This window comes from Diceros bicornis, chromosome 6, assembly GCF_020826845.1.
Source record: "Diceros bicornis minor isolate mBicDic1 chromosome 6, mDicBic1.mat.cur, whole genome shotgun sequence".
NCBI classification, from domain to species: domain Eukaryota; kingdom Metazoa; phylum Chordata; class Mammalia; order Perissodactyla; family Rhinocerotidae; genus Diceros; species Diceros bicornis.
The window spans coordinates 63,855,204-63,883,047 of record NC_080745.1 but is presented as its reverse complement, the minus strand read 5'-3'; the positions used below and the strand labels follow the sequence as shown (position 1 = coordinate 63,883,047).

Below are 27,844 nucleotides of genomic sequence, written 5' to 3'. Positions count from 1 at the left end.
ACAGATCGTGGGCTAAGGCAATGAGACTGTCTAAAGCCTGAAGGTTGATAAAAGTACTTAAGAGCAAAGCCAGAGTCCCAAGCCTTTACATAAAGTCAACAGCCTATAAAGGGGAGAGAGAGATTTTAACCTCAACTCCTAACTATAGGGAAAGAAAAACCCTGCTTGTGGATCATTAGAAATATTTTCTGAGAACTCTCAGGTAGTGGAAAATAATCAGAAGATAGGTTAATCTAGATGTACTCTAATGAAGCCACTCAGAACTGTCTTTAAAGAAAAAAAATACCTCCTACAGTTAGCATCATCAAATGTCAGTTGCTGGCTTTTCCTTAATTTGTCTTCTACCCAAGATCTAAACCATTTGATAATATCATGGCAATCATGGCCCAGGAAAACCACAGCAAATAATGTTTTCTGCCTGGGAGACCATTATGTTTTCAGAGGAAAAGTTTTCTGAGTTTGGAGCAAGAACTATAGAAAAAGCCAGGGATGAGCTGAGAAGACCGAAGCTATCTCCTGGAAAACAACAGTAGGAGCATGGATCAGGATGCCTTGGTGGGTGGAAAAGAGAGACAAATCCTGAAATGTCTTCTTCCTAAACATAAGGCAGAAAAACCATTTCAATGCACTTGGGAGGCTTCTAGGAAATGGAAATGACAAAATGGAATGGCCTTCATTCATTTTTTTTTTGACACATGCCTCAGTGAGCTCTAAAGGGGCTAAAGAAGAACATCGTCACTTCAACTCACCTCGGGCTTCTTGCAGTTTCTTGAGCTCTGCTTCCCTTTCAGTTTTGCTCTGCTTACTTCGAACCCCAAGGGCACTGATAACCAACCGTCTGGCTAAGGCTGCTGAAGTCTCAGGACGCTCCTTTGCTGGCTGGAGGAACTCTGAATGAGAGAAACGGAGGGAGTAGGAGGGAGTAAGGAAGAGAAAGCACTCTAGCTCCAAGTGATTTAACTCAGTAATTAACATACAAAATAGACTAACAAGGGCTGCATCAGCAGTAATTAATACAAGCTTGATAGATGATGATTAGAGGAAATTAACATAGCCAAGCACAAACAGACCTGGCTTCATTATCTATATTAACACAATTTCTGTGACTCTCTCAAACAGCTAAACACAAAGGTAAACTAGATAAGGATGTCATCAGGCAAAGGTTGCTGCATTGCTTGCCTAGTACCTCCCACTCTCTCCAAGTGGCTGCTCAGATGCCATTATTTCCGATATAGCCTTTCTCTTTTCTTTTTTTCCTTAACAATATACTTCCTTTAACACTAAAAATAAAAGTGATATGTCTTTAGAACTCCAGATGCTGTGTAAGTGCTAGAAAAAACAATAATATCACTATCAACAACAAAAAGCCCCCGAGATTACAGGCTCACCGGCATAAGCTCTAGCTTTGGCCTTAGCTGCTCTTGTGGCCTGTGACAAGGGCCGGATCTTCACCATGGCATGTTTACTACCCAGAGCATCACGAGCTGCAAAGAGGAATAAATATAAGGAAGTAAAAGACATGAAGAAGACTGATGCAAAGGAAAATTTAAGGCTAGTTCTTAGAAAGTATTTCCTAGATATTATGATTTTTTTCATGGCAAGGAAAAGAAATTGGTAAGTTCTAGAAAATTCATAAGGAACAACTTGGCAGTGATTATTTTAGATCAGGGACCAGCAAACTATGGCTCTGTGATCAAATCCAGCCAACTATCTGTTTGTGTCAAGTTTTACTGAAACGGAGCCATACCCATTCGTTTGCATATTGTCTATGGATGCTTTCTTGCTACAACAGCAGAGTTAAGTAGTGACAGACACCTTATGCCCTAACATATTTACTATCTAGCCCTTTACGGAGTAAGTTTACAGACCCGTATTCTAGGTGGTTCAAATGGAAACCAACATCTCTAATTTCTTTGAAAGCCTCTGCATCAGATCTATCACGAGGCCAATGATACATTTGAAAAGGCCGTATCATATATTCTGAAAGTAGGTATTACTATCTCTCACTGGATAGGTTAAAGGGCTAGTTCAAATTCACTTGTCTGGGGGGTGGAAATCACAAATATTGTAAGATTTAGTCACACTGCCTTCTTAAATCTCTACCTATAATCTGTTTATGCACTATCACAACGGACAGTTATGCAGCAAATAACCCTGGAAGGAGTTGACTCTCCAAATACCACTGGATGAAGGTGAAAAGGGAGAAGGGGAGCACATGGGTACCAAAGTACTATGCCTCAAAAACCTGTATCTGTCAATTACCTATACTGGCTGAATAAAATGCCAGTTGGCTGGAATAGAAGGGAAATAAGAACAAGTAGCAGCAGAAAATGGACAATAAGAAAAGAACGCTGAAATCCATTGGGTGAATACCTGTAATCGGACTGGAGAATACTCCTAGGGCATGTGTATCATCCACCCATTTAATATCAAATCCTTTCTTTCTGCAACAAAAGAACACAATTTTACTTCTTAAAACAAAATTTACTTGTATGAAACATCTTTCAAATAGTCTCATAAAGCATTTCACAATGAGATAGAAACACTCGACGAGCACACAAGTGGAATGGGGATAATGACACAAGAAACAGCTTGGAGGACAGAAGCAGCCATTGAATTTTAAAAGCAAATAATACCATCATAAAGAACTACCTGGGAGTACTTTACATTCCCAGCCATTTTATAGACATTAACTAATTAATCCTCACAAGTCCCTTGGGGAGGTAAAGTATTTAACGCACTATTTACAAGACGTGTTCTTATGAGCATGGAACAAGAAGAGGTGGAAAGAGGAAGCAGAGGAGGGGTAAAAGAATATTAGAGGACGAGGCAGGCAGGGAAGGTCACCTGGATTTAATGCAAATGTAGGCTCAAGGACAGAGACAGATACAGAGAGGGAGAGGGAGACAGGTCATTCAAAGCAAAAAAAAAAAAAAAAAAAAAAAAAATCAAGTAATGGAGAAAAAGCACAAGTATAATCAAAGAGGCTGACCTAGTCTTTCTTTCTTGTTGTAGAAGGGAAGTAAGAAAGGGAAAATAAAGAATTGTGGCAAAATCAGAAAAATTCAGGATAAAAGAAATCAAGAGAAATAGCAGACCAGATTAGAAAGAATCAAAGAATGACCACTAAGTACTTAAAAAAAAACACCTTTATTTTGGAGGATAGCTATACAGTGAGCACAAGGACTATCAGGATGATGACAATGATAGTTATTTTTTCAGCTAGGAGCTTAAAACTGCTCACGGACTCAATACAGTTCTGTGGAAAGAGCACAGGTTTGAGGGTCAGATATAAATGGACTCAGGTTCTGCCACCTCGTGACCTTGGGCAGGTTTAACCTCTCTTGAAGCTAAGTCTGCTCATCTGTAGAAATGGGCATAGTACCTTCCTAAAGAGTTGCTATGAAAAATGGAAATGAGATCATCCATGACAAGGCAGAGCACGGTGTTGAGCGCTTAGTGAGCATTTAATAAACGAATGGTGCTCATTATTTTTTATTATTAACAGCAATATTCATCAGGAAGATTATAAATATTGATGAAGACACTGATTAAAACATAAAGTTGACTCTGGTATTTAACTCACAGGTGTTATTATAAGCTTCTGCACCCTGATGTTTTCTTTATTTTTATAAAGCACTATAAAGCAGAAAAAAAGACAACTGCTAAAATATCTTCACTCTCTAACAACCAGTGAAGAAAAAAAATTCCTTTGAGGGAAAAAGGAATCAAGGAGGCTTTGAAGGATAGTTAGAGAATTTCCTGAATGCAAGGGTAAGTTTGACCACGGCATAAAATGACCACGGGAGTTGGAGACTGTGAAGAAGTTCAATAGTAGAAGTCTGTATTATTAGACAGCTTGCAAAAAGGATAGAAAAAGACCTAGATGGGTTCTAGAGGGCCTTTTAGACTTTGGAATTTCATAATCCTTTAAAATGCTTCTCTTTTGGGAATATTTTAGGGTTTGATAGAAAAATGGTCTTGCAGGTAAGATTAGGAAGAAACAAAGCAAAGGGAAGTTAATAATTCATAAGAATTGAAAAATAATCATTATTAATAATAATCTAAGGTAGTTCTAATTTGGGATTTAATCACATTGACTGCTTTTTTAAATCTATTATGTGTTTTATATGGAACAGGCCCTGATACTGGGTCTTAACATAACTGTAATAATTTAGACTAACTAACCTACACTATATATTTAGAGTAAGGTCTACGGCAGAGAACTGTCCTTCAGGATCCAGTCCCCCCTTCTTTCTTTTAGTTATAGAACTGATACTCCCCACCAACCAAATTTAAGTGAAGTACATGGCTGCTAGCTAGTTTTGCCTGTTCTAGAACTTCATAGAGTAGCAGCATGCTTGTTTTTGTACATAAAGTTTCATTGAATACAGCTATGCTCCTTTCTTTACATACTGTCTACGGCTGCTTTTGTGCGACAATGGCAGACTTGCCTAAAATATTTACTATCTGGTCCTTTAAGAAAAAGTTGGGGGCTATAACCTAACTGATACAGAATCTTACAAATCAAGATGTATATGAATTAAATTTTAAATTTAAATCTATAATATCAGACAACAGACCTGGTTCATTTTCAATATCAGGATTGGAGCATTAAAGTATAATCTTTCTTGGTATTGACTAATTCGGATCCTGAAAACCTTTTTCTTAGTAACTTTTTTTCTGGATTATTTCTTTATTCCTGAAGCTTATTTTTTCTTATAACCTAAAGATACAGAGGTATACTTCTGACTCTTTTACCTTCTCCTACATATATGTATGAACTATATACATAAGAAGAATTAGTGCAATTGTTCTCAAACCCACTTATATCAGTTTTATTATATTTTGACTACATGACTTAATTAAATAAAATTTAAAAAATAAAATATGAGGGTGAAAAAGAACAGTTGCTGTGTCTATAAAAACTTAATTGAATGCTTTGGAAGACTGGAGTAAGGTGAAGCCACTAAAAAAAAAACACACAAAACTATTATCAATTTATGTTTGGGCAAAATAGCTACAAAAGACAGAGAAAACATTGTAACCTATAAGGAATATACACTCAGATGACTCTGAAGGTACAAGTTCTTGCTCCACTTTAAAGAAATGAAACTGAAAGTCACAGGTGATATATTGTGAGGGTGATGTACAAGAACTCTTCCATCAATAGACCAACAACTTAAAAAAAAAAGGCTTTGGCACCACATCAAAGACCGGCAAGTGAACTGACATTTATACATGTTGTTAAAATAAACTAGTTGAGACATATAACAATCATTTTTTTATCATTCTCCACTCAACTATTTCTCCAGTGGTCAGAATAACCTCAAATCAATAATTTAATATACAGTGCTCCTGGACTGTTGGGGGCCTTCGGTGCTTGGCAGAAGAAAACTCATATTCTCTCAGGAGAAATCCTCTTCTTTTATTATAGGCCCCAATTCCATAAATAAAATTCTAAGGAAAATGGTCAGCTCACAGGAAAAAAAATAACTAAATCTCCAAAAAAGCAAGGCACTATAAGAGAGAATTTGCAGAAACAGAACTAAAAGGACTTCAGAGAAGACTATAGAAGGTCTATGTTTAATATACTTAAAGAAAATTTTAAAATCTTGAAAATATTTGGAGAAAATAAGAAACTAAAAAATTGACCATGCAGATTTGGAAAAAAAAATAGAGAACTTTGAAAAATAAAAAAACATAAAACGAAATTTAAAAATTCAATGGACAAACTTAACAGCAAATTTAACACAGCTGAAGAAAAAATTAGTGAGCTGGATAAACTAGAGCTAAAGAAATTATTCAGAATGTAACAGAGACAAAGAGATGGAAAATATGAAAGATAGGTAACATGAGGCTTAAGTGAGAAGGTCTAATATACATTTAATTGGCATCTTAGAGAAAGTAAAAGAGAGAGAGAGAGACTGGCATAGAGGCCATATTTGAAGAGATAACGTCTGAGTGTTCTCCAAAGCCAATGAAAAACACTAATTCACTGATTTAAGAAGCCCAAATAATCTCAAGATGAATAAATAAAAAGAAACACAAAACCACATCATACTGAAAATGTACAATACTAAAGACAAAGAGAAAACATTAAAGAGCATCCAAAGAGAAAAGACAGATTACATTCAGAAGCAACAACTGTTAGACTTTCAGCTGGCTTCTCATCCTCCACAGAGAAAGCGATCAGACAGTAGAATAATCAAGTTCTTGAGAGAAAAGTAATCGCCAACCTAGAATTCTATACCCAGCAAAAATGTCTTTCAAGAATGAAGTTGAAGTAAAGCCATTAAAAAACAACAACAAAAAAACCCCAAGTGAGTGTGTTACCTGCAGACTGTTACTAAATTAAATGCTAATGAATGTTTCCTGTAGGAGGAAAAAGATTTCAGATGGAAGATATGAGATGCAAGAAGATATAAATGAAGAACACAGTAAGTGGATAAATCTGAATGCTGATTTTATAAAACAATAACATCAAATGGAGTTTAAAAAGGAAAAAGAAAAAATTAAAAAGAATCAAAATACTCCATGACAATAGCATACTAGTTGGGGGTGGGTAAGAGGTGGGGAACGGTATTGGGGAATGGAGTTAAAAGCCCTTATAATGTTTGGAAAGAGTATAAAAATATTAACTTTAGCCATTGATAAGTTAAGCATGCACTTTGTAATTTCTAAAGTAACCACCAAAGAATAGAAATAGAGTTTCATTTCCCCACAAAACGCAATGAGAAAAAAATACCTCATCAATCCAAAAGAAGGCAAGAAAAAAGAGAAAAAGATGGGACAAGTAAACACATACAAAAAAGATGGTAGGCATACATCTAAATATATCAATAATTACAATAAATATAAATAGACTAAATGCACCATGAAGACAGATTTGGAAGTCATCATTGATGATGTTCTTCTTAAATGCTAAAATGGGTCTCAAAAGACTATTTGGCATTTTTAAGGAACTTAGAAGAAAAAGAGTGGTTTGATACATAAGATTTCTAATGCACTTGAAAAAGGCAATAAACAAACGACGCTAAAGTAAATAACAGAGAATATGAAAACAAAAAATGATTTTTCAGAAGACATTTTGAGAAAACTTCATCCCATCTTCCCTAACATTCCCAACCATTTGCAAATACTTACTGATAACTGCAGAAAACCCGTAGGAGGTCTTCAGTACGAAATTCTTGGGGAAAGTCATAAATTTCAATGACATGTGGGAATTCACAATCACTGAGGTCAATATCAGGAACTTCATGGTTGTAATAATCAAATCTAGATTCCTGGATGCTTTCTCTATTCTTCATATTCCCTGATAACTAGGGAGGAAGAGGCATGTAACAACTGTTACATCAAGCCAGGGCATTATAAAATATCCTACCATAGATAAACAATCCTCCTCCTTGTCTCCATGTTCCTATTCCTTAACCTTGAGCATTGTCTCTGTATTAATGCTGTTTATGAATACAATAATGACCAGGCGTCTATCACCCAGTTTATATTAAACACGTGGAATACGCGAAAAGGTGCTGAAATTCCAGCAAAGACAGGCAATGCGTAAAACTTAACTTGCATCTATCAACCACTGTGTGAGAAAATGTAAAATGATTAATGTGGTGATTTACAAATCGCACATTTTAGAAAACAAATTTCAGAAAATAGCTGAAGAGATGAATTAACAACATTTGTTTTATTTGAGCTTATTGATCAGGCTCATCTCATAGTTTCTTTTCTGAAAGTGAACAAAAACAAAGCAAAATTTTTAGAAATGAAAACACTTTCTTAGTCCACCTTTTGTTGAATGTAGCGTATTCAAAGCAATTTGTTAAGACATTCCCACATAGCAGGTTAGTAAAGGAATTAATAGCAATGAAAAAAACTTAAAATTCGACTATCCTATGAAAAAACTGAAGGCTATTAACTATATCACATTGGAAGCAAGAGCAGAGTAAGGGAAAAATGGAAAGCAGCAGCAAAGCCATCACAGCCATTTTGTTATTCTCACCTGTTATAAAACCTAGATGCTAGCATTGACCCCCCCCAAAGCCCTCAGACCCAAAAGTGTCTTCTCTCTGTTAATCAAAAGTTCACCTAGATCCCTTCAAGCTTTCCCTCTTTTATACTGTGCCTCTTTTCCCATCAAGTGAGGAAATGAAAACTTACAATGCCAAGAATCTATCTCCTTTCCTTGGAAAAGTGAAAAATGGATTCAAGAATTTTACTCAGGAAGGAGGGATTGGGGAAAGTGATATGGGTAAAATCAACAAAAATGTTTATTTATTGCTGTGTCTCAAGTTCCTTTTCTCCACTAAGCTTCAGTTTTACATCTAAAAAAATGGGAATAGTAACAGTACCTACACTTATAGATAAGTAATGTGGATTAAATTAAATGATATGATGCAGTAAGTGCTTAGCATACTGCCTGGCACCTAAGTATTCAAGGAATTCAACCATTTTAAACAAATTTTAACTGACTGCTAAATCTATTATAGGCCAAGCACCATGTTATTTCCACTCTGCTTAGAAAGCAGGATGAGAATATTCCTCCTACTGTAACAATGAAAAAAGACCAGCTGATCCACAAAATCATATCTTTTCCTGAGCTCACCAAACAGCTGAGTATACAAGACAACCAAGGAAACAGAAATCCACAGAATGACAAGTCCTTCCAAAGAGAAGCACAACACAAACTGCTTTGTCTTTGGCAGACCACGGGAAGAAGTGGCCACTGCACAAGTGGACAAAACCCTAAAGTGGGCTGGTGTATCAGTTTAGAATAACTCAGAGCCCCAGAAACAAGGGGAGCCTGCAATCACTTGAAGTCCATCCTTATGCCAGTGCCACAGTGTCGTGATTACTGTAGTTTTATAATAGGTTTTGAAATAAGGAGGTTTGAGTCTTCCTATATTCTTTTTCAAAATCATTTTGGCTATTCTGGATCCCTTACATTTCCATATGAATATGAGGATCAGCTTGTCAATGTCTGCAAAAAAAAAAAAGGGGGGGGGTAGCTGGGATTGCATCGAACATGTAAATCAATTTGGTAAGTATCTTAATAATATTAAGAAGAGATGAACATGGGATGTCTTTCCATTATTTAGGTCTTCTATAATTTCTTCCAGCAATGTTTTGTAGCTTTTCAGAGTACAAGTTTTATAGTTCTTTTGTTACGTTTATTCCTAAATATTTTTTTATGCTACTGTAAATGGAATTGTTTTCTTCATTTCCTTTTTGGATTTCTGGCATTGACTTTTACTTTGCAAAAACCAAACAAAACAAATCACTGCATGTCCATGCGTTTATAAATTGGGGCCAAAATATGCATTGTGAGAGGTAAACAATACACGACTACAAAATACCTTGGAAATATAAATCCTAAGAACCGATTATAAAGAGGAAGGAAAAGAGAGGCAGGATGATCTGGCAAGAAAATATGATTATGGTCCTTTCCTCTAAGCTGCTCAGCAAAATTGAACTTGTATACTTATATTCCATTTGTGGGGTAACTATTAAGCATTTTGGCTTCTGAGACTGATTAAATGCAAAGTGTTAATAATAGCCAAACATATAATTCTCATTCTACATTTCATGGAACAATAGATATAAAACCTACAAGTTACTAACTAGTTTTTCCTGTTAACACTCAAGACTCCACTATTCTCAGGGATTCCTAACTTCCTAACTCCAGGGATTCCTAAGAGGAGGAAGAACTTCACTTCATTTCCCCATGGTACCGATATTGTTGGAATTAGCTTACATTTCTACTGGTAATACGTTTTTTTTTTTTTTTTTTTTTTTTTTTTGTGAGGAGATCAGCCCTGAGCTAACATCCGCCAATCCTCCTCTTTTTTTTTGCTGAGGAAGACGGCCCTGGGCTAACATCTGTGCCTATCTTCCTCCACTTTATATGGGACGCCGCCACAGCATGGCTCACCAAGCAGTGCGTCGGTGCGCGCCCGGGATCCGAACCAGCGAACCCCGGGCCGCCGCAGCGGAGCGCGCGCACTTAACCGCTTGCGCCACCGGGCTGGCCCCGGTAATACGTTTTTTAATGGACGTACAGGGGTAGATGGGATACTGTTAATAGCGCTTTCTCTCCTGCGAATCTCAAAAAACATGCAAGGGGGCCTTGGCAGAGTAAAGGAGACAGGAATATGCAGCATAGAAGGGAGAAATGTCTAAGAGAGGACAATATGGTATGAAGTGAGGACCAGACCAAGACTGTAAAGGAAGGGGGAGGGGGGCAGGACCACTGTCATTGAGAGATTAGACACGGCAGACTAAAAGATTTGATGCACTGATTATGTAGATACCTTTGCAGCAGACCTGCACTGTCCAACACAGTAGTTGCCAGCCACAAGTGGCTACTGAGTACTTGAAAGGTGGCTACTCCGACTTGAGATGTGTTTTATGTATAAAGTACACAGTGGGTTTCAAAGACTTAATACAAAAAAATTGTAAAATATCTCATTAATAATTTCTTATATTGATTACACGTTGAAATGATATTTTAGATATATTAGATGGAAAATATATTATTAATTTCACCTGTTTCTTTTTACGTTTTTTAATGTGGCCACTAGAGAACTTGATACACATGGCTCACATTTGTAGCTTGCATCATATTTCTATTGCAGACAACTGAAATGTTTACTTAAGACTCACATGTACTGAGGCAATACTTGCTATATCATCAATGTGAAACCTTCATATTGTAAGACCCACATATATATTTTTCTTTTTTATGGGTAAGAAATGTTTAATAAGGCAACAATACAGGGGGAGAGGTTTCGAATTTGATTCATCCTGATCTATTATATTTTACTTATTTATTTTTTGTGTGAGGAAGATTAGCCCTGAGCTAACAACCAATGCCAATCCTCCTCTTTTTTGCTAAGGAAGACTGGCCCTGGGCTAACATCGTGCCAATCTTCCTCTACTTTATACGGGACGCTGCCACAGCGTGGCTTGACAAGCAGTGCATCGGTGCGTGCCTGGGATCCGAACATGTGAACCCTGGGCCACCAAAGTGGAGTGCGCACACTTAACCGCTACGCCACCAGGCCGGCCCCCATCCTCTATTATAGACCAAGGGAAAGTCTGTAAATAACTCAGAGCAAATAACTTTGAGTTATGAATCACAAACATTTTAGGATTTTTACCAGTGGTCTGCCTTGCTATTTATAAAGCATAAGTGAAATCTGAGTGTTCCTTCATATGCATAACCAGCTACCACAAAACCATTCAACTAAATTAAAATTACCTTCCTCAAAGTGAGGGTTTTAAGACTCTTACAGCCTAATAGTCTGGTCTTGAAAACAAGTCTATTATAAAATATTACCTGACTTGCTATGACATAATTGCCCTGATTCCTATTTGTAGAGGGAAAAAAGGGTGGAGAGAGTAGAAGGTCAGCCAGGCACGTATCACTGAGCTTCTAATTTTATGTTATTTTTTGTTTGATCCTTGGTTCTTCCAGAAAAAAAAGGAAAGGCAAAAAGTTCTAAAGTTATAAGCCAGTTACTCTCTACAGACAAAAAATAAAAATATGCTACATTATTTTGGAATAAGGTTATCTTTATATCTCTGTCAGATGGGCAGTTTTTATTATCCCAATTACAAAGATGGAGAATTGCATCACAGAAAGACTAAAGGATATCCCTAAGGTTACAAGTCAAATTACTGACAAAGTTGGAATCATAACTCAGGTCTCCTGACTGCTAGTCTAGTATTCCTTCCATAACATGACGAAATAGCCTTACAGTGAACAAAATCAGAAACAGTGGGTGTATCAATGTTCAGGACAACTAATTCTCTCTGATTAAGGATTTATGGATATAAGCCGTTCTAGGAGGGAGGGAGGGAGGGAGGGAGGGAGGGCGGGGGGGGAGGGAGGGAGAAGATGTCATACAGACTATAGATTTAACTTCCCAAAACACTGCTTTGACCATATCATTCCCTTGATCAAAAATATTCAATGGCTATTATAATCTGGCCCCAACTGTCCGGTGGTAGACACAATAATAGCCTCTCAAAGATGTCCATGTCCTAATTCCCTTAACCTGTGAATGTGTTACATGGCAAAGGAGAATTAAGGTAGCAAATAGAATTAAGGTTGCTAATCAGCTGACTTTAAAATAGAGAAATTATCCTCGATTATCTGGGTGGCCCAGTATAATCACAAGGGTCCTTAAAAGAAGAACAGCTCACAGGCAATAGAGTCAGTGTGTTAGAGTGACACGATAGAAAAAACACTCAACTGGCCATTGCTGGTTTTGAAGACGGAAGGGAGCATGAGCCGAGGAATGCAGGCAGCCTCTAGAAACTGAAAAAGGCAAGAAAATGGATTCTCTCTTAGAGCCTCTAGAAAAGAACACAGCCCTGCCAACATCTTAATTTTAGTCCAGTGAGACCCGTTTTGGACTTCTGACCCCTAGAACCGTAAGATAATAAATTTGTGTTGTTTTAAGACACTAGTTTGTGCTAATTTATTAAAGCAGCAATAGTAAACTAATATACTACCCTTCTAGCTTTATCTCATGTCATCCCTTAAAATATGCTACATTCCAACCACAGAGTAATACTCACTATGCCTAAATAAATCTTGCTTCTTCCTGCCTATTGCTTTGCTCACATTATTTTGCAAGTGCTGATATATGTCAGTTTGCACATCTCAAAACATCACCCCATTCTCTAAGGACATACTCAAATGTCACCTCTTCTATGATTCCTTCCCTAAATACCCCAAAGCATGTATAATCCGACACTTCCTCTATACTTCTACAGCATTCACCTCATCTGTGCTACTTTTACAGTACCCATTACACAACACCTTATATTACAGCTAGACCTGTCTCTTCCTCCAACCTTATCCTGACCACCTAACCGCCCATCCAATAAACATTTAATATGTTTAACGTACATTAGAAAAAGAACTTGAACAAAGAATTTTAATATGTAATAAAGTTATAAAAATGAAGAAAGTGCTACCAGTGGGTAGAGGAAAATGAACTTTTCTCACTCTTCTTCACTGCCCAAGTAAAGAAATAATACAGAGAAAAGGCAGAGAAAGGTACCATAGGTAGAAGTATGCAAAGGCAAAAAAGGAGTGTGGTATTCAATGAACAGTTCAGTGTGGTTACACTGAATAACGTGAAGACTGGGGGAGTGTTATGGGCTTAACTGTGTCCTCTCCAAATTCATATGTTAAAATCCTAACCCCCAGTACCTTAGAATATGACTGTATTTATAGGTCTTCAAAGAGGTAATTAAGTTAAAATAAGGCCATTAGGGAGGGCCCTAATCTAATTATCAGTGGTGTCTTTATAAGAAGAGGAAATTTGGACACAGACACAGCGGGAAGACCATGTGAAGACACAGGGAGAAGACGGCCATCTACAAGCCACGGAGAGAGGCCTCAGAAGAAACCAACCCTGTTGACACCTTGATCTTGGATTTCTAGCCTCCGGAGTTACGAGAAGACAAATTTCTGTGGTACTTTGCCACAGCCAATCTGGAGTACTATGTTTTGGCAGCCTTCGCAAACTAATACAGCGAGTAAAGCTGGAGTTTCTGTTTCCTCATCAACATTCTGATTCTATAATTCAACTATAAGGGACATGTCATATTTATCCCTATATCCTCCCACTGCACACATTATTTTGCACAAACTAGGCATTCAATAAATATTTGTGGAATGAAAAAAAAGCACATGCCTCAAGTTAATTACTTTGTCCAAAGGCATGTTAACAAGACTGATTCTACATAGAGCCCTCATCAATAAGGATTTGATTTACGCAACATACAGTTTTTAAATGATTCTGGGTGGCATTCTGAAATTTCAAAAAAAAAAACCTGACACCTTCTTTCCCTTTACCAATAAACTTTAATTGCTCTGGTTATATAAATCAGGCAGAAAATCCAAATTAATAAATTATAAAAAGAAAACAACAACAATAAAATTTCAAAATAGACCATCTAAACTTCTCAGAGTGACAAATTTAGGACCTAAATCTGAGAACATTCTGTATTTTTTACAAGCTGTTTCCACAGCCTGGAATGCTTTGTCTGCTCTTGATCTTTCCTCTCCTTTAAGATTCAACTTCAATCTTCATCTCCTCTTGAAGCTTTCCTTGCTGACTCCAATCTGCGGTCTCTCCTTTCCCTATACTACAATACTGTTAACACTTAGCAGTTGGATATATATCATATTTCATCAGTTCTAAGATACACATCTTTTCACATTTCAACATCTCTGACATCAAGATGCATCTTACAACATGCATATTGTCACTGCTTTTCCTGCACATGCATGAGCATCAAAAGTACCAGTAGTAAAACTTGCAGAAAGGGTGGTCAGCAATGTGGAAGAAAATCCGGATATAAGAATACCTCTATCTAAGTGCAAAGGTGGCTTAAGAATTCAGCAACAAGGATTTTTGCTCCTTTTATGTATTCTTTTAAAAAACGCTGCATCGGGGCCGGCCCGGTGGCGCAAGCGGTTAAGTGCGCGCGCTCCGCTGCGGCGGCCCGGGGTTCGCTGGTTCGGATCCCGGGCGCGCACCGACGCACTGCTTGGCAAGCCATGCTGTGGCGGCGTCCCATATAAAGTGGAGGAAGATGGGTACAGATGTTAGCCCAGGGCCGTCTTCCTCAGCAAAAAAAGAGGAGGATTGGCGGATGTTAGCACAGGGCTGATCTCCTCACAAAAAAAAAAAGAAAAAAAAAAAAAACGCTGCATCACCAAAGTTCTTGATGGCACAGAAGATGAATCAGCATAAAAAGGCACCAATATCAATAACTGAGACAAGAAATTATTAGAAACAGTTGGACTGTAAACACTAAGTTTTAGGAAAACCTTAAGCAAGTTATTTCACCTACATTTTCTTTATGTAAGAAATGATATATGATAAAATTTTATATCTAAGTCTAAAAGAGTTCTTTCAATATGTATAAAATAAAAATTCTAAAGGGTAAGCATTGTGTGAAAGTTTTTTTCTTTCTTAGTGATACAAAAAATAATGATGTATTTCACAAACAATGGCATTTCCAACTCAATGAAACCGAATTCTGATTTTTTTCCAGTCATTTCTGAGAATAAATCTCATCAGCTCCACAAGACTATAAGCTCCTTAAACACTGTTATCCTTTTCTTTTATCCCTCACATCACCAAGATCAGAGCTGGGCACAGAATAGCTGTACAATTTCTGTTGATCGGCTGAGACCTGTTAGGTAGAGACAAAGGTTTCCTGTCATGGAAAGAGCCCAGGGCTAGAAACCAGGAGACTCGAATTCTAGTGCTAACTTTGACACTAACCTTAGCTAGGTAAGTAACAAACTTTCTGGGCCTTAGTTACCTTACCTATAAAACAAGAGGGCTAGACTATATTACGTCACAGGTCATTTTCAATGCTAACATGACACTTTTTAAAAAAGACTTGTATAGTTCTATCTCTTAAGTTAAAGGTCTAGTTCCTAGGGCTTATAGTTCTAGGGCTATGACATAATCCTGGCTCAGATCTTCCAAGGTAGGAATAAGAACATTTTTGTGGGTACTTTTAATTAAATCAAATTAAGCATAATAAACCACGTTAAACTACAGTTATGGCCATAACAAATTTAAATGTGAGGGCATCAAGGAGTTACAGGGACAAGGATAACAGAGACTTGACCACAAGTTGTTGGTATTAACACTACTGCAGTTGCTTCAAACGTCACCATACCTACTTACATAATTATTTACAGAATTAACCCATATAGTCAATTCTCAATTATGTAGGTTTAGGTTATTCAAGCCCTTTATTTTGTTTCTATTTTTTTCTTCCACTGTTATCTTATGGCTACTTAACTGCTAATTAACTCATTTTCTACTGAAGAAAATCAACTTAAAATTTTATTATTTACTACACACTTTTATATTTCATTGGAGACCAGGCTTAAGCTACAAACAAAAAAAGAAGGTTTGGGGATTATCTGGATTTGATTCTACTTAAGGTATTCCAGTATCACAGAAAATTGAGAATTGTTCATGTTGGTCTACGGTAATGTAAATAAATCAAAAGCTAGAATTAAAATGTGTTACCCATTTAACTTCCTATCTTTGGCAGTTAGGGAAATAACACTATTTATTTAAAAAAATAAAAAGTATTTCAAGTCTTTTCAAATTTCTCATGACCTAAGTTCAAAAACATCCAAAAAGAGTTCCCTAAAAAAATAATAATACTACAGTGTGTAATACACACCATAAGTTATAGCTTCCAGCCCTCTTCTACACTGTTTTGGGCATAAGTCCTTTTCAAAAGTAGAAAAATAAATTCAGACCCTAAACTGCAACATTTTATACACTAAGTATAAGAGTAGATAATGTCTTCAATGGTATTCCCTATCTGAAAATAAAATTATCTAATATATCTAAGCTATGCCTCCACTGACCTTATCAAGAAACCAAGGCCAGAAATGCAAACTTTGGCTTCACAAATTTATAACACAGAATGGGCAGAATGCCATGCAAGGTGCCATCTAAAGATTTCTCTAGAATAAGTAGCAGCAATATCTCAATACTTCTCATTATCATCAGTGGGAGAAAGCCATGGCCATAACTTTGGATTAAGGCACAGTAAAAGAGAAGAAAGGGGGAAAGTGGACAAGGAAGCAGAAAAGGAGATGGGCAAAATGAAATAAGAAAAAAGAAAGCTACAATAATGAGACATGTATAGCGCCCTAACAATTGGTCAGATGATCATTTATTGATCCCAGTGCCAGAGGATAAATTTGAGAGTTCTAGTTCTCTCCCATGAATGGTAATGTATGGCACATGAATATATAAGCAGGGACCAAGTAAATATCCTGAACCAACGTGGACCTGGCTCCTATTCAGACAGTACAGAAAGGTTGACATGGTAGCCTGATATTGGCATTCCTGGGAAGATGCTTTCACTAAACAGTGAAAACACTGTTGTAGATTAAATTTGTAGTGAACTAGGAAGACGGAGAAGGCAGGGAGAAATATCTGTATTTTCTTCTCTTCCCAACATGATTAGAAAGAACAGATGGAAAGATACCACTGATAAAGTAGAAAGGTAAGAGTAGACTAGCCTGAAACAGTAAAACTAAGTCAAATAGGGGGATGGTAGAGGTTTGAATCTTCCCAAACTGGTCCTGATAGCTCGACTCAGGTACTGCTATGATAGTGAGAATGGCTGTCCAAGAGACCTAAGAAAAACTGCAAAGCAGACAAACTTAGCATTTATTGCCATTCCACTTCCTGCTTGATTTCGCTAGTCCCTGATCCACTTGATCCTTATGCTCCCTAAAATCCTGCAGCACATCCAGGTCTGTTCTCCCACATCAAAATTTTTCCTTATTTATTACTTTATAGAGTATTAGTCCTTGCCTATCCGTCCATCTCAGCAACAGGCAATAGATATGTACTTCTGACCTTCAAACTGCAGACTCAGACCTACAAGAAATGAGTCAATCTTGTTCCATGTAGGCAATATAATAGTATGACCCATCATATGAAGGATCAGAAATATAGTCTTAGTGCTTTAAGTCTAGTATCCAGTTTGCCTGGGCATCCTCTTGGCTATTCCTTAACAATCTCAGCCTTTGGTCAATCCACACAAAAAGATCTTCTGTATAAGGTTGCTGATTCGCACTTAAATTCTCTCTGCCCGAAATCTAGGCCTTATTGCAAATTTACACCTCCCCACACTCCAACCCCAAATTCATCAGAACAAAAAAGTCTGAATTTAAATATATTTAGACTGTTGCCTACCCACTTCAATAGTCAGGCCTACAGCTGGGTCACTCTTTTCCTCCCTAGGACTCCTTCCCAAAGCCCAGCAACAGAGTATCCAGCATGCCTGTAAGTAATTTCTGATACAAATGATTAAATTAATTCAAATCAAAGGTAGGCAAGATTTAATTCTCCCAAAGGTATGTTTCTACCTTTAACCAAGCTTTTTAACACAAATGAATTTCTAATTTTTGGATACAGTTGCTGTCTATTTTTCTCCTCACCAGCATAGAGTGCACACTCTGGTTCTTTGCCAATCCTGCAATTTCCCTTCCCTGCTATTGTTACTAAACAGGGACTTAATTAAATGGAATGAATATTATGAGTCATATCAATACCCCTACCCGATCTGCCCCAACCACACCTCACATACCACATCTCATGGAGGTCACTGAAGCAAAAGCCCTGACAGGGACAGAGGAAGGCACACCAGGAATCTGAAGCTTCAGACAAGAAACCCTCCTTGTACTGACAATATAGGCCCAGAACCGTTTACCTTTCTTTAGTTTTGAAGAAAGATCAGAAATTAAAATGCTGTTGGTTTGAATGAAGATTCAGAGGAAAAAAACATTATACAACAAATCTACAGAGCTCAGAAGGGAGATTTTTAATTTTAGGAGTTAACCTGGTTTTAAAAACAACAAACTATGAGCAATGGAATCCACTTAATGTTCTCTCTTTTTAGCGTGAACTGGAGATCTAGTCATCATCCACTAACGGGTTGAACAACAAACAGAGTACATAATTTAATCAGATTCTCCCCTGGATGTCCCAAGGGACTGTGTTAGAATATATAGCATCTGCAAGTTAAGTATATAAATCCCCACTTAGGGAGTCAATACCATGTTAATTCAGACATTTTAATAAAAATATTAAATATAAATCTGTTAAAATTGAGCTGGAACTAATAATAAAAGATACTGTGAAAACAGAAATTAAAATAGTAATAGAAGAGTGAGGGAGTATATAGGAACTGTCTATACTTGGCACTCAATTTTTCTGTAAACCTAAAACTGCTTAAAAAAATAAATCTATTAATTTAAAAAAATAGAAATAGAACAGAAAATAGAAATTAGGAACATAGAATAATCTACGGAAGTGGGGATTATAATCTCGTTTAATTCTATGGCCTCATCAACATGAAACGACATCAACCAGTTTAGTCCTCAGGGATCTAATCCTCTTTTGAAGCCATTGTCTAGATCACTCATCAGACAATCAAATCCAGTATTAGGACATCTCTTATATGGTTGTTTTATATTAATTATCCTTCAGATTGTTATGTGACTATCTAATCACATGGTTACATCTTGTCTCTCCAAATAAAATATAAGTAACTTTAGAGCAGAGAAAAAAGCTGGCATGTAGCACAGAGCCTTTAACACAGTAGTGATAATAACAATATATATCTATTTGCAATTTATAGTTTATCAAACTCTAGGTGCCCAATATTTGCTATTTAACTGCAAAGTGATGGGGTACCAACTACCAGTGAGATCCCTAGGGGTGGGATATAAAGGACTTTCCTCCCTTTGTACTTCATATAATTTGCTTTTAGTGGTTGGATTATAAATTTTTCTTTTCAATTTTGGGTTTTCTACTTAAAAACAGAGAGCATTTCTGCAAAAGACGATGGGGAGACAGAGCAAGTGTACGAAGGTGAGTGAGCACACACAGAGGGAAGATGGTTTGGGAATGGGTGGTGCTCCTTTACTCTTGTCTTTTCCATGGTTATACATTGTTAGCAGCCTATTTAAAAACTCAAATCAAGGACAGAAATGGCCAGTGAAGGGACCAGATACTAGTGTCTACCAATATCGATGCTATGTTTCTGGTATTCTACGAACCATCCTACCAATAGGTTTGCTGATCCGCACAGGAGGCAGCAGGGGCTATGGGAGTTTTATCTAAACAACAAGAATCTTTGAGTTCTTGTACCAATATCTCAGAGGGTTAAAAGAAGTCATGCCAATATCGTTTTCTTTATCAATTACCAATTTAGGTGTCTGGCATCTCATATGACGGCTTAAGGAGATTAAGTGTCATCTTTGGAGACTTATCAAGGGTTACAGTTCCAGGAGCTCAATAATGACCTACCTATGCTCTCTACCCCACTCAGGCAGTTTTAGAGTTTCAAAATGTCACAGGAAACTGCTTCACATGCCAGTGGCTGCCACACCCTGCTCTGCAGCATACCTCCCTGCATATTAGACGTATTACACATACCTCCATGTCTAGCCATTGTCAACAAAGAAAATGGGCCAGCTGCGAAAAGAGCCAAAAATCTTTGAACGGAAAGTTTTCAAGGTAGACACTACGGTTTAGTCTTTAATAAAGAATGTGTGGAGCAATATAAATAATAAATTAAGAATAATAGTTACCAAAGGGCTATTAATGTTATTGGGTTTGTGACACCTTTTAATAACATTATTATTGTATCTTCTAAAACCCAAAGCACAGGAGATCATAGTTTGGAACTGGATCTGCTACCTGTATTCTCAATCCATCTCCTTCTTTCTTGCTCTCATCCATCCTCATCCCTCAACATAGAACTCCATCCCTACCAAGCACCTCCAAAGATAACCAAAAACAACACCCAGGCACTGGATGTCTTCAGCTTCTACACTACAGGTTTAGGTCATGCTAGTGTCCTCTTCGGCTAAATTACTCTGCTCCTCAAAACACTAAGTAGTTGCCTAAATTCTTTTGCACCTATCCTAAACAGTGTTAAGACCTGAAAAACAAGGTGGCACACGTGAACTTCCCTCCTCAAATACACAAGCCATATCCCTAAGCTACCACACACAAACCAAGTTCCAACAGCAATATTCTGCAAGTCCCTGGAGGCCACGCTAAAAAGGCAGAGAGCTCCAACTCTGCCCTATCACCTACATCCATTCAATAAATATTTATTGAGTCCTACCATGTATAAAAGGCTCTGTGTGCCACGCCCTTCTTTTGTAGGAAGCTGTTCTTTCTCTCCTATGCATACCTGTGTCCTCTACCCACTCAAGTAGTCCCTTTGCCAACTCCTACGAACACTGCTTCCTTTCTCAAACTAAGGCCTTCTTCCAATGCTTGGATTCTTAATAACCTCTATATTCACCTAAGTTCCTGCATTATTAGTAATTCTTAACCTGATTTGGGTCTAAAACCGCTGCTGAACAGTGTTTTTCTAATTATAGACTGACAGCCATCTCTAGTTACCACACTCACATCTTGTCAACACAGAAAAGCCCTTCTGAATAAGTTTCCCTCTGTATTTCCTCAGCAGATAGCCAGAATCCACTAAATTTATCTTTAATCTACTCAATGAGATCCCTCAGGACTTGGCTATTATAGATATAGCTCAATCCTGTATGTTTTACTTTTTAAAGACCTATCAGGTATTCTTTTCTCAATCTACAATCTTATTAGTTTATTGCTTATTAGTGTATTGCTTAGGAACCCTTACATTGCATATAATATGACTGAATGTGTGACTGTGCACAAATGTCCATCAAAATTACCACCCAAAATCCCAGGTTCTGTGAATCTAGAAATTACCTAAGCATCACGCAATTTCCACTAAACATACCTCTTGTAGAAGACGTGGATCCAGGCAGTCACCATCATCATTAAACATAGACTCCCAGCTCTCCTCAGCAGCAGCACTTCCTTCCATGTGAGAAGTTTCAGTTGCTTTCGGTTCTATGGATGTTTCCATAGATACTGATTCTATATCAGGAAAGGATATACCAAACTCTATATTCTCTGAGTCATCTTCCTCTTTTGTTTTGAACTCTTCAGCAGTTTTTAGTTCATGCAATGCCTCTGTTATATCACCAGTACAATCTAGATCGTTGCCCAAGGCACTGTCTGAAAGGACTTTTGTTCCATTTAACATACAGAGTTCAGAGTCCAAAAAAGTGCTACAATTACTACCAGCAATCTTCTTTATAGGTAAGGAGGAAGCACAATCTGACAAGCTCTCTATCAACTTTCCTGTTGACTCTGTGAAACTAGATGAAATACTCCCAGCATAAATATCTGAGCAAGCAATCAGGTTACTGAAATTTTCAGTGTCATTCCCTCTCACAGCTACATGAACAGGAGCTGTATCTGCGCTCATTTCTAAATATTTTGAGAAACTACTTCTGTTGGTACAGTCCTCATCAGCTATTCTAACTGCAACTACACAAGGGCTGCCTACAGTTATTTGATCAGATATGACATCTGTAATGTCCATCATACATGCCTTATTGGTAATGTCACCTACACTCTTAGACCCATGATCTGTATCAGTTTCATGAGCCAGGACAGCTGTATCAGAAGGTTCATACTTTACACATAACTCATCAGTAGTGTTGTCATTCTCCTCATACTCTCTAATCACTGTTGGCTCAAAAATGCCATTTGTGTCCTCTAATTTGCTGATTACAGTCGTTTTATGAGAGATGTAACCCACAGCCTCAGGACTGGAATCTATACCTTTTTGACCCAAGATGAAATCTGTACTGTTTGCTACATTACCAACATTCTCAGCTTCAAAGTCTACACAAGTTTGATCAGTGACACCATCCGGACTTCCAGGAACAGAAACAGTGGTGATGCCTCCATTGCTGAGCTTCAACATTCCACCTGATGTTTGCATGCCTTGTTGTACAAGTCCAGAATCAGAGTCTAGTTTTACCGGTGCAAGCACACTCTCAGGTTTCAACACAGAACTAAAAACTCTAGGAAACTCGGATAGTATCTCCACAACCCTGGCATCAGCTTCAATTCTGCTTTCCAAATCTCTGTCTTCAAATGTTTCCCCACTTAGTTCATGCCTACTGAAATCACAGAATTCCATATTTTGGAATGGTTTATTTAGAAACTGAGCTTCACTGATTTCTGAACAAGACTGAAATGGAAGCAACCTCTCATGTCCTGCTCCATCTGTGCTTCCAACCTCCAAACACTCCACCTTCTTTGGTTTAAAATGTCTTTGTAAAAATACACTAGGTATAATCCCAGGATTTGAGCCTCTTTGCTGACGTCCTTGGGATAATACTTCTTTGGATTCTGTGGTTCCCCTCTTAGTACAAACCCTATCTTTATTTCTTTCTTGAAGGCATGTATCTTTTCTTAATTTTGTTGAAGATTTCTTTCCTTCCCTATGATTGTGTTCCTTTTTATCAGGATTAAAACTTAGTCTTTGAGCCTCAGGTTTGTCTCTAAAGATCTCCTTTTGGGAGAGACAATCTTCTTTTTGATCTTCTTTCACCACGCAGTTAGATGGACCACAGCTTTTTTCCTCATCACCTGACTTGAAGAGTACTACACCCCTTCGAGCTTTAGGTACATAAAGTGCCATGTCAGGTCTTCTGGCTCGAACTCTGCATCTCTCTGCTTCTTGCTGCATGGCACCACCTCAATCTGCAGGAAAAAGAGAGAATGATTTAATTACCAGAAACTAATTACAATGTATTGAATCAAGAGATTTTTAAAGACTAGGTAGATGGCCTATTAATCCACGCTATAGAAACGCTCAAGTTAAATGTAAAACCTGCCATAAAATAATTAATCAGGTAAGCAACTAAGAAAAGTAAATTTCAAAATAACTCATGAGCCCATGAATTTTACCCATATATCCTCTTTCTTCATATTCCTAAAACCCTTTACCTCTACCTCCCAACTCCTCTCTACTGTTTTAACAAGTACCCTCGTCTTAAGCTGAATTAAAACAGTGATTGCCAGCTGTCAAGTACTCGTAAAACACAACCTCTTCATAGTCTAGGAGCTCAGAATTTACATGAAAGAGTATATTCAAGGAGGACCCCTAAAAACACATTTGCTTTTACATACGTTGCTTATGTATGTAAAAATCATACATAAATATGATTTTTAAGAGTAACTTGAATGTGGGATAGAAAATGAGACGACTAATCAGGAACTGCTTTCTAGAAGATGCTGCTTTTGAACTATAATTTTTTAGGAAAGAAACAGGCAGTGGAAAAGAGAAAGCCATTATTCTATTAATACTATTTAATCAAGTGACCTACTATAGATTTTTCTTCCTTCCAGCAGCAATAAAACAGGTCTGGGTAGGATAAAGAAGGGTGGAGGCCAAGGAATGTGATGAGACGCTCACACTAGTAACTTCCTGACAACCTCCACCATGGTTGGTCAATGGAATTTAACAAGGGGAAATAATTTAACAAGGTTAAACAAAACTTTATCTACTATCTATAAAATACAAGGAAATATGCTAGACAATTTCACAGTGAATTACTCTTTTAATCTTCAAAATAATACTGTGAAGTAGGTCTTAGTTTGTCCAGAGCAAAGAAAATAGGAGGTGATATACATCTCAAAGAAATATCTATATATACTCAGAAGTACCCATTGTTAATATTTCACCACATACATTTCAAAGGAAAGATATAATAAGAAGGAAAGAACAACTAACAAATCCTGTCCCCTCCATTCCCAATCCCTAAATTTTCACCTGATCCAGAATACTTCCTCAGTGAAAAAGCTCTGCTCTCATGGCACAGTCTATTTTCTTTTCAGCCCAAGTATATACCACGGCCCCGATCATCAAGTGTCCCCAGTGATCCTCTTGTCCCTTCTCTTTTGATGTCTTAATTATTAGCTAGCCCATCATTCTTCAGGGATTTTCTTTCTATCTTTCCATTTGTGGAAGAATATGACTTTAACATTTAGCCATGTCAGGATTTTTCAAAAATGCCTACTTTTCAAAGATAGAAGCACTAGAGTATATTTCTTTGGAGAGAATGAAATAGACATAGTGTAATAGACATAGTGTATCTTGATCTCAGTTAGCAAAGCACCTGACAAAATACATCACGATAAACTTCTGTATTTAAGATGGTAAAATCTGGGCTACTTAATGGAACTGGTAGGTGGACTCACAATTGCTTAAACAACAAAAGTAATGACAATGGGTAGAAGTGAATTTAGAGAGGGTTATTTAAAGTAGAACTGTATCCCCACAGCCCTTTGAAATTCAACATGTTAAATAATAACTTGTATGAAGACAATAAACATTGAGTGGTTATCAAATCTGCAACTGACACAAAATCCATAGGATTAATAAATACCAAAAATGATAAAGTTACAAATTGTTATCATTTCTACAATCTGGAATGCTGTGCTGAAAGCAATATGAAGATATAAGATTGAACAAACAAAGATCTGCTTTGGGTTAAAAAAAAAAGATTCAAACAACACAGAAGACTTGACTTGTGTACAATTTGCATTAAAAAAAGATCTAAAGGCTTTTACTTCCTCTACAAAGGCAATAAAAGCCAAAAAATAGTGATGCGGCTGTTTAGAAAGGCAACAGTCTTCAGAATCTAGAAAATATACCACACAATGTATGTAAAGGAATGAAAGGTATACTTCTTGCCCAAAGAGGTCTAAATGGAAACATCCCAGCTACCTTTACACCCAAACAGTTGGTTGCTCTATAGAGACAAATTTTCCCTTCTGTTCCTATGTTTCTATGTTTCTCCAGAAGTCAGTACCAGAACCAACTGGTAGAAATTAAATAAAAACAAAGTTTAGCTCAATATAAAAAAGAACTCTAGGGGCCAGCCCGGTGGCGCAAGCGGTTAAGCGCGCGTGCTGCGCTTCGGCGGCCCGGGTTTCGCAGGTTCGGATCCTGGGTGCGCACCGACGCACCGCTTGGTAAGCCATGCTGTGGCGGCGTCCCATATAAAGTAGAGGAAAAAGGGCATGGATGGTTAGCCCAGGGCCACTCTTCCTCAAGAAAAAAGGGGAGGATTGGCATCAGATGTTAGCTCAGGGCTAGTCCTCCTCACAACAAAAAAAAAAAGAACTCTACTTCTAGAGTTCTCCAACACTATTATCAGGTAATGAGCTGTCTTTAGAATAATTTAAATACAGTCTGGATGACTGATACACTAGAGAAAGAAGTTCTATCTGTAAGGCAGATTGGTCTGGATTAATTTTAAGCATTCTTCAAACTCTAAATTCTGTGATTCTATTTCTCATCTACATATATCAAAGGCTTCATATCAAAGACATATATCAAAGGCTTCAAATTTAAAATTACTATCATGTGCTACAGCTTATGTCTTTTAGAACTCAACCTTTCTTTTTTCTTAGTTAACGCGCACATGTTATCATGACACAATTTCCTAAAGCTGAATAATAGTATAATAAATTTATATTATTATCTATTTCCTACCAAAACACTGAATGCAATTACGCCATGACCAGCAGCGGCTGGTAAATGTTTAGCAACTGGCTTTCCAAGTGTAGTTTGGAGTACTGGTCGATATTTTCATTATGACAATGAGGTCAACAATGTGAGTGACTTCTTTACTGAAGTAGATAATCGTTTTTGAACAGAAGAACATATCCTCAATTTTTTGAGCTATGCACAATTTAACAGCTAAAGACATGACACTTTTAAGTTTGTATTAGCATTTTCTCCATCACTTTAAGTTTAAATAATCAATAAACAATAAATCAAGCCCTGATTTATGGCATTTGCTGATCTCTGCAGTGTAAATATTCCCACAATGGCTACCTTCAAGCTACCAGTGTGACATCACTGAACAAGGAGTTCGAAAAAGATACAAAGTAGCACACTATGATGTAGTATTTCAACCATAAAGGTATGAGATATATGAATAACTTCAAGAGCACAGATCATAGTAAAATGCAGTAAACTAATTAGGAAGTGATGAATTTTAAGTATTTATTACCTTCTTATAAATGCAATTTATTTAATAATAAGCTATGTAGTTTAATTTTTAATAATGGTTGTGTTTAACAATCTGTTTGCAAAATTCCTAAAATTTTAACAAATCAGCTCTCAGGCCAGTAGGAGATGCTCCAATATACCATTGGCTGTGATAATTCTTTCATAGTAACTGAAAAAAGACACAAAAAAGAGGAGCACCTTCATCTTATAGACTTTCAAGATAATGCCCATTCAATTTAAAGTCTTGTTGTCTTTTATGAATTTTTTTTGCAACTGTAAGCATAAAAAGCCTTTAACTTTGGGAGAAGGGGTGCCTACCATACGCAATTTTTAAAACCAATCTTGGATTAAAATTTTCCCACCCAGGTATTTACTAATAGCACTTGATATTTTCTTTCTCTCTTTTAACCCAGTTTTGATTTTTTCATCTTGTTCTACGTGCTTTCATCAGTCCAACTTGCTTCTTAACTGAGGAAGAGAATTAGTTACTTGGGATCTATTTTGCAGTTAATTTATCTGGAATATCCATCAGCATGCAATTCTTTTCAAAATTACATTTTCTAAAGGTGATAAAAATTCAGATTCCTTTATGATGGAGAGGAATTAACTGCTATCATAGGCCTTTAAAATATTTTAGCTCAAATTATTTTTTCTACACTATACTTTTGAACACTGGGACCATACGTGAGTACCTGTTCAATTGCTTCTACAGTTTCAAATTCTCCTTGAGAGAAAATATTAGTAATTTCCTTTAAGCACCTTTCTGACCCATCTTCCTGAGTAAGTGAACTAGCACAAAACGAATCAGGCTTTTACATTTTCATAACAGAATGTGAATGCTGTTTGTCTACATTTGGTATCTAAAACACAGGGATCCCTCTTCAATCAACAATAGAGAATATTAGCACTTACGGCACTCACTGGATAATTCAACCATGAATTGATTTGATCTAGTACTTACCTAGGGCTCACTTGAGACATCTGATATTTGAGAGAAAATGCCTAAAGAGCACGTTAACTATTCGATCTTCCAAAACAAATTCTCTATGCTCTATCATTTTGTTACCTTATTAGAATGCCTCAAAACTAAACCATGTACTTTGTCTTAACTTGTTATTTGGAAATAATTTCAAATTTACAGATAAGTTACAAAAGTAAAAATACTACAAAGAGTACTTGTACACCCTTTACCCATATTTATCTACTGTTAACATTTTATCCTATTTGCTTTATCATTTGCAATCATGCGTGTTTCCTCTTTCCTCTCTCTCTACATACACCATACAATTTTTTTTCTGACCCTTTTGAGGGCAAATTACAG

The 27,844-nt window shown here is 37.0% G+C and overlaps 1 protein-coding gene across 2 annotated transcripts in view; it reads right to left on the bottom strand.

Annotated features, from left to right (window-relative positions):
• The window catches only part of R3HCC1L (R3H domain and coiled-coil containing 1 like), a 96,483-nt gene that overhangs the window by 9,003 nt on the left and 59,636 nt on the right, over positions 1-27,844 (bottom strand). Inside the window, exons 3-7 of one of the 2 annotated variants that reach the window (XM_058543702.1) lie at positions 21,379-23,201; positions 7,147-7,322; positions 2,374-2,444; positions 1,389-1,484; positions 750-890 (exon numbers count right to left, since the gene is read on the bottom strand). In XM_058543702.1, coding sequence (XP_058399685.1) covers positions 750-890; positions 1,389-1,484; positions 2,374-2,444; positions 7,147-7,322; positions 21,379-23,187 — 2,293 coding nt within the window. In that variant the 5' untranslated portion in view covers positions 23,188-23,201. Of the gene's footprint in view, positions 1-749; positions 891-1,388; positions 1,485-2,373; positions 2,445-7,146; positions 7,323-11,988; positions 12,329-21,378; positions 23,202-27,844 lie in introns of those variants that run through there. The other variant, XM_058543703.1, reaches the window with a different exon arrangement.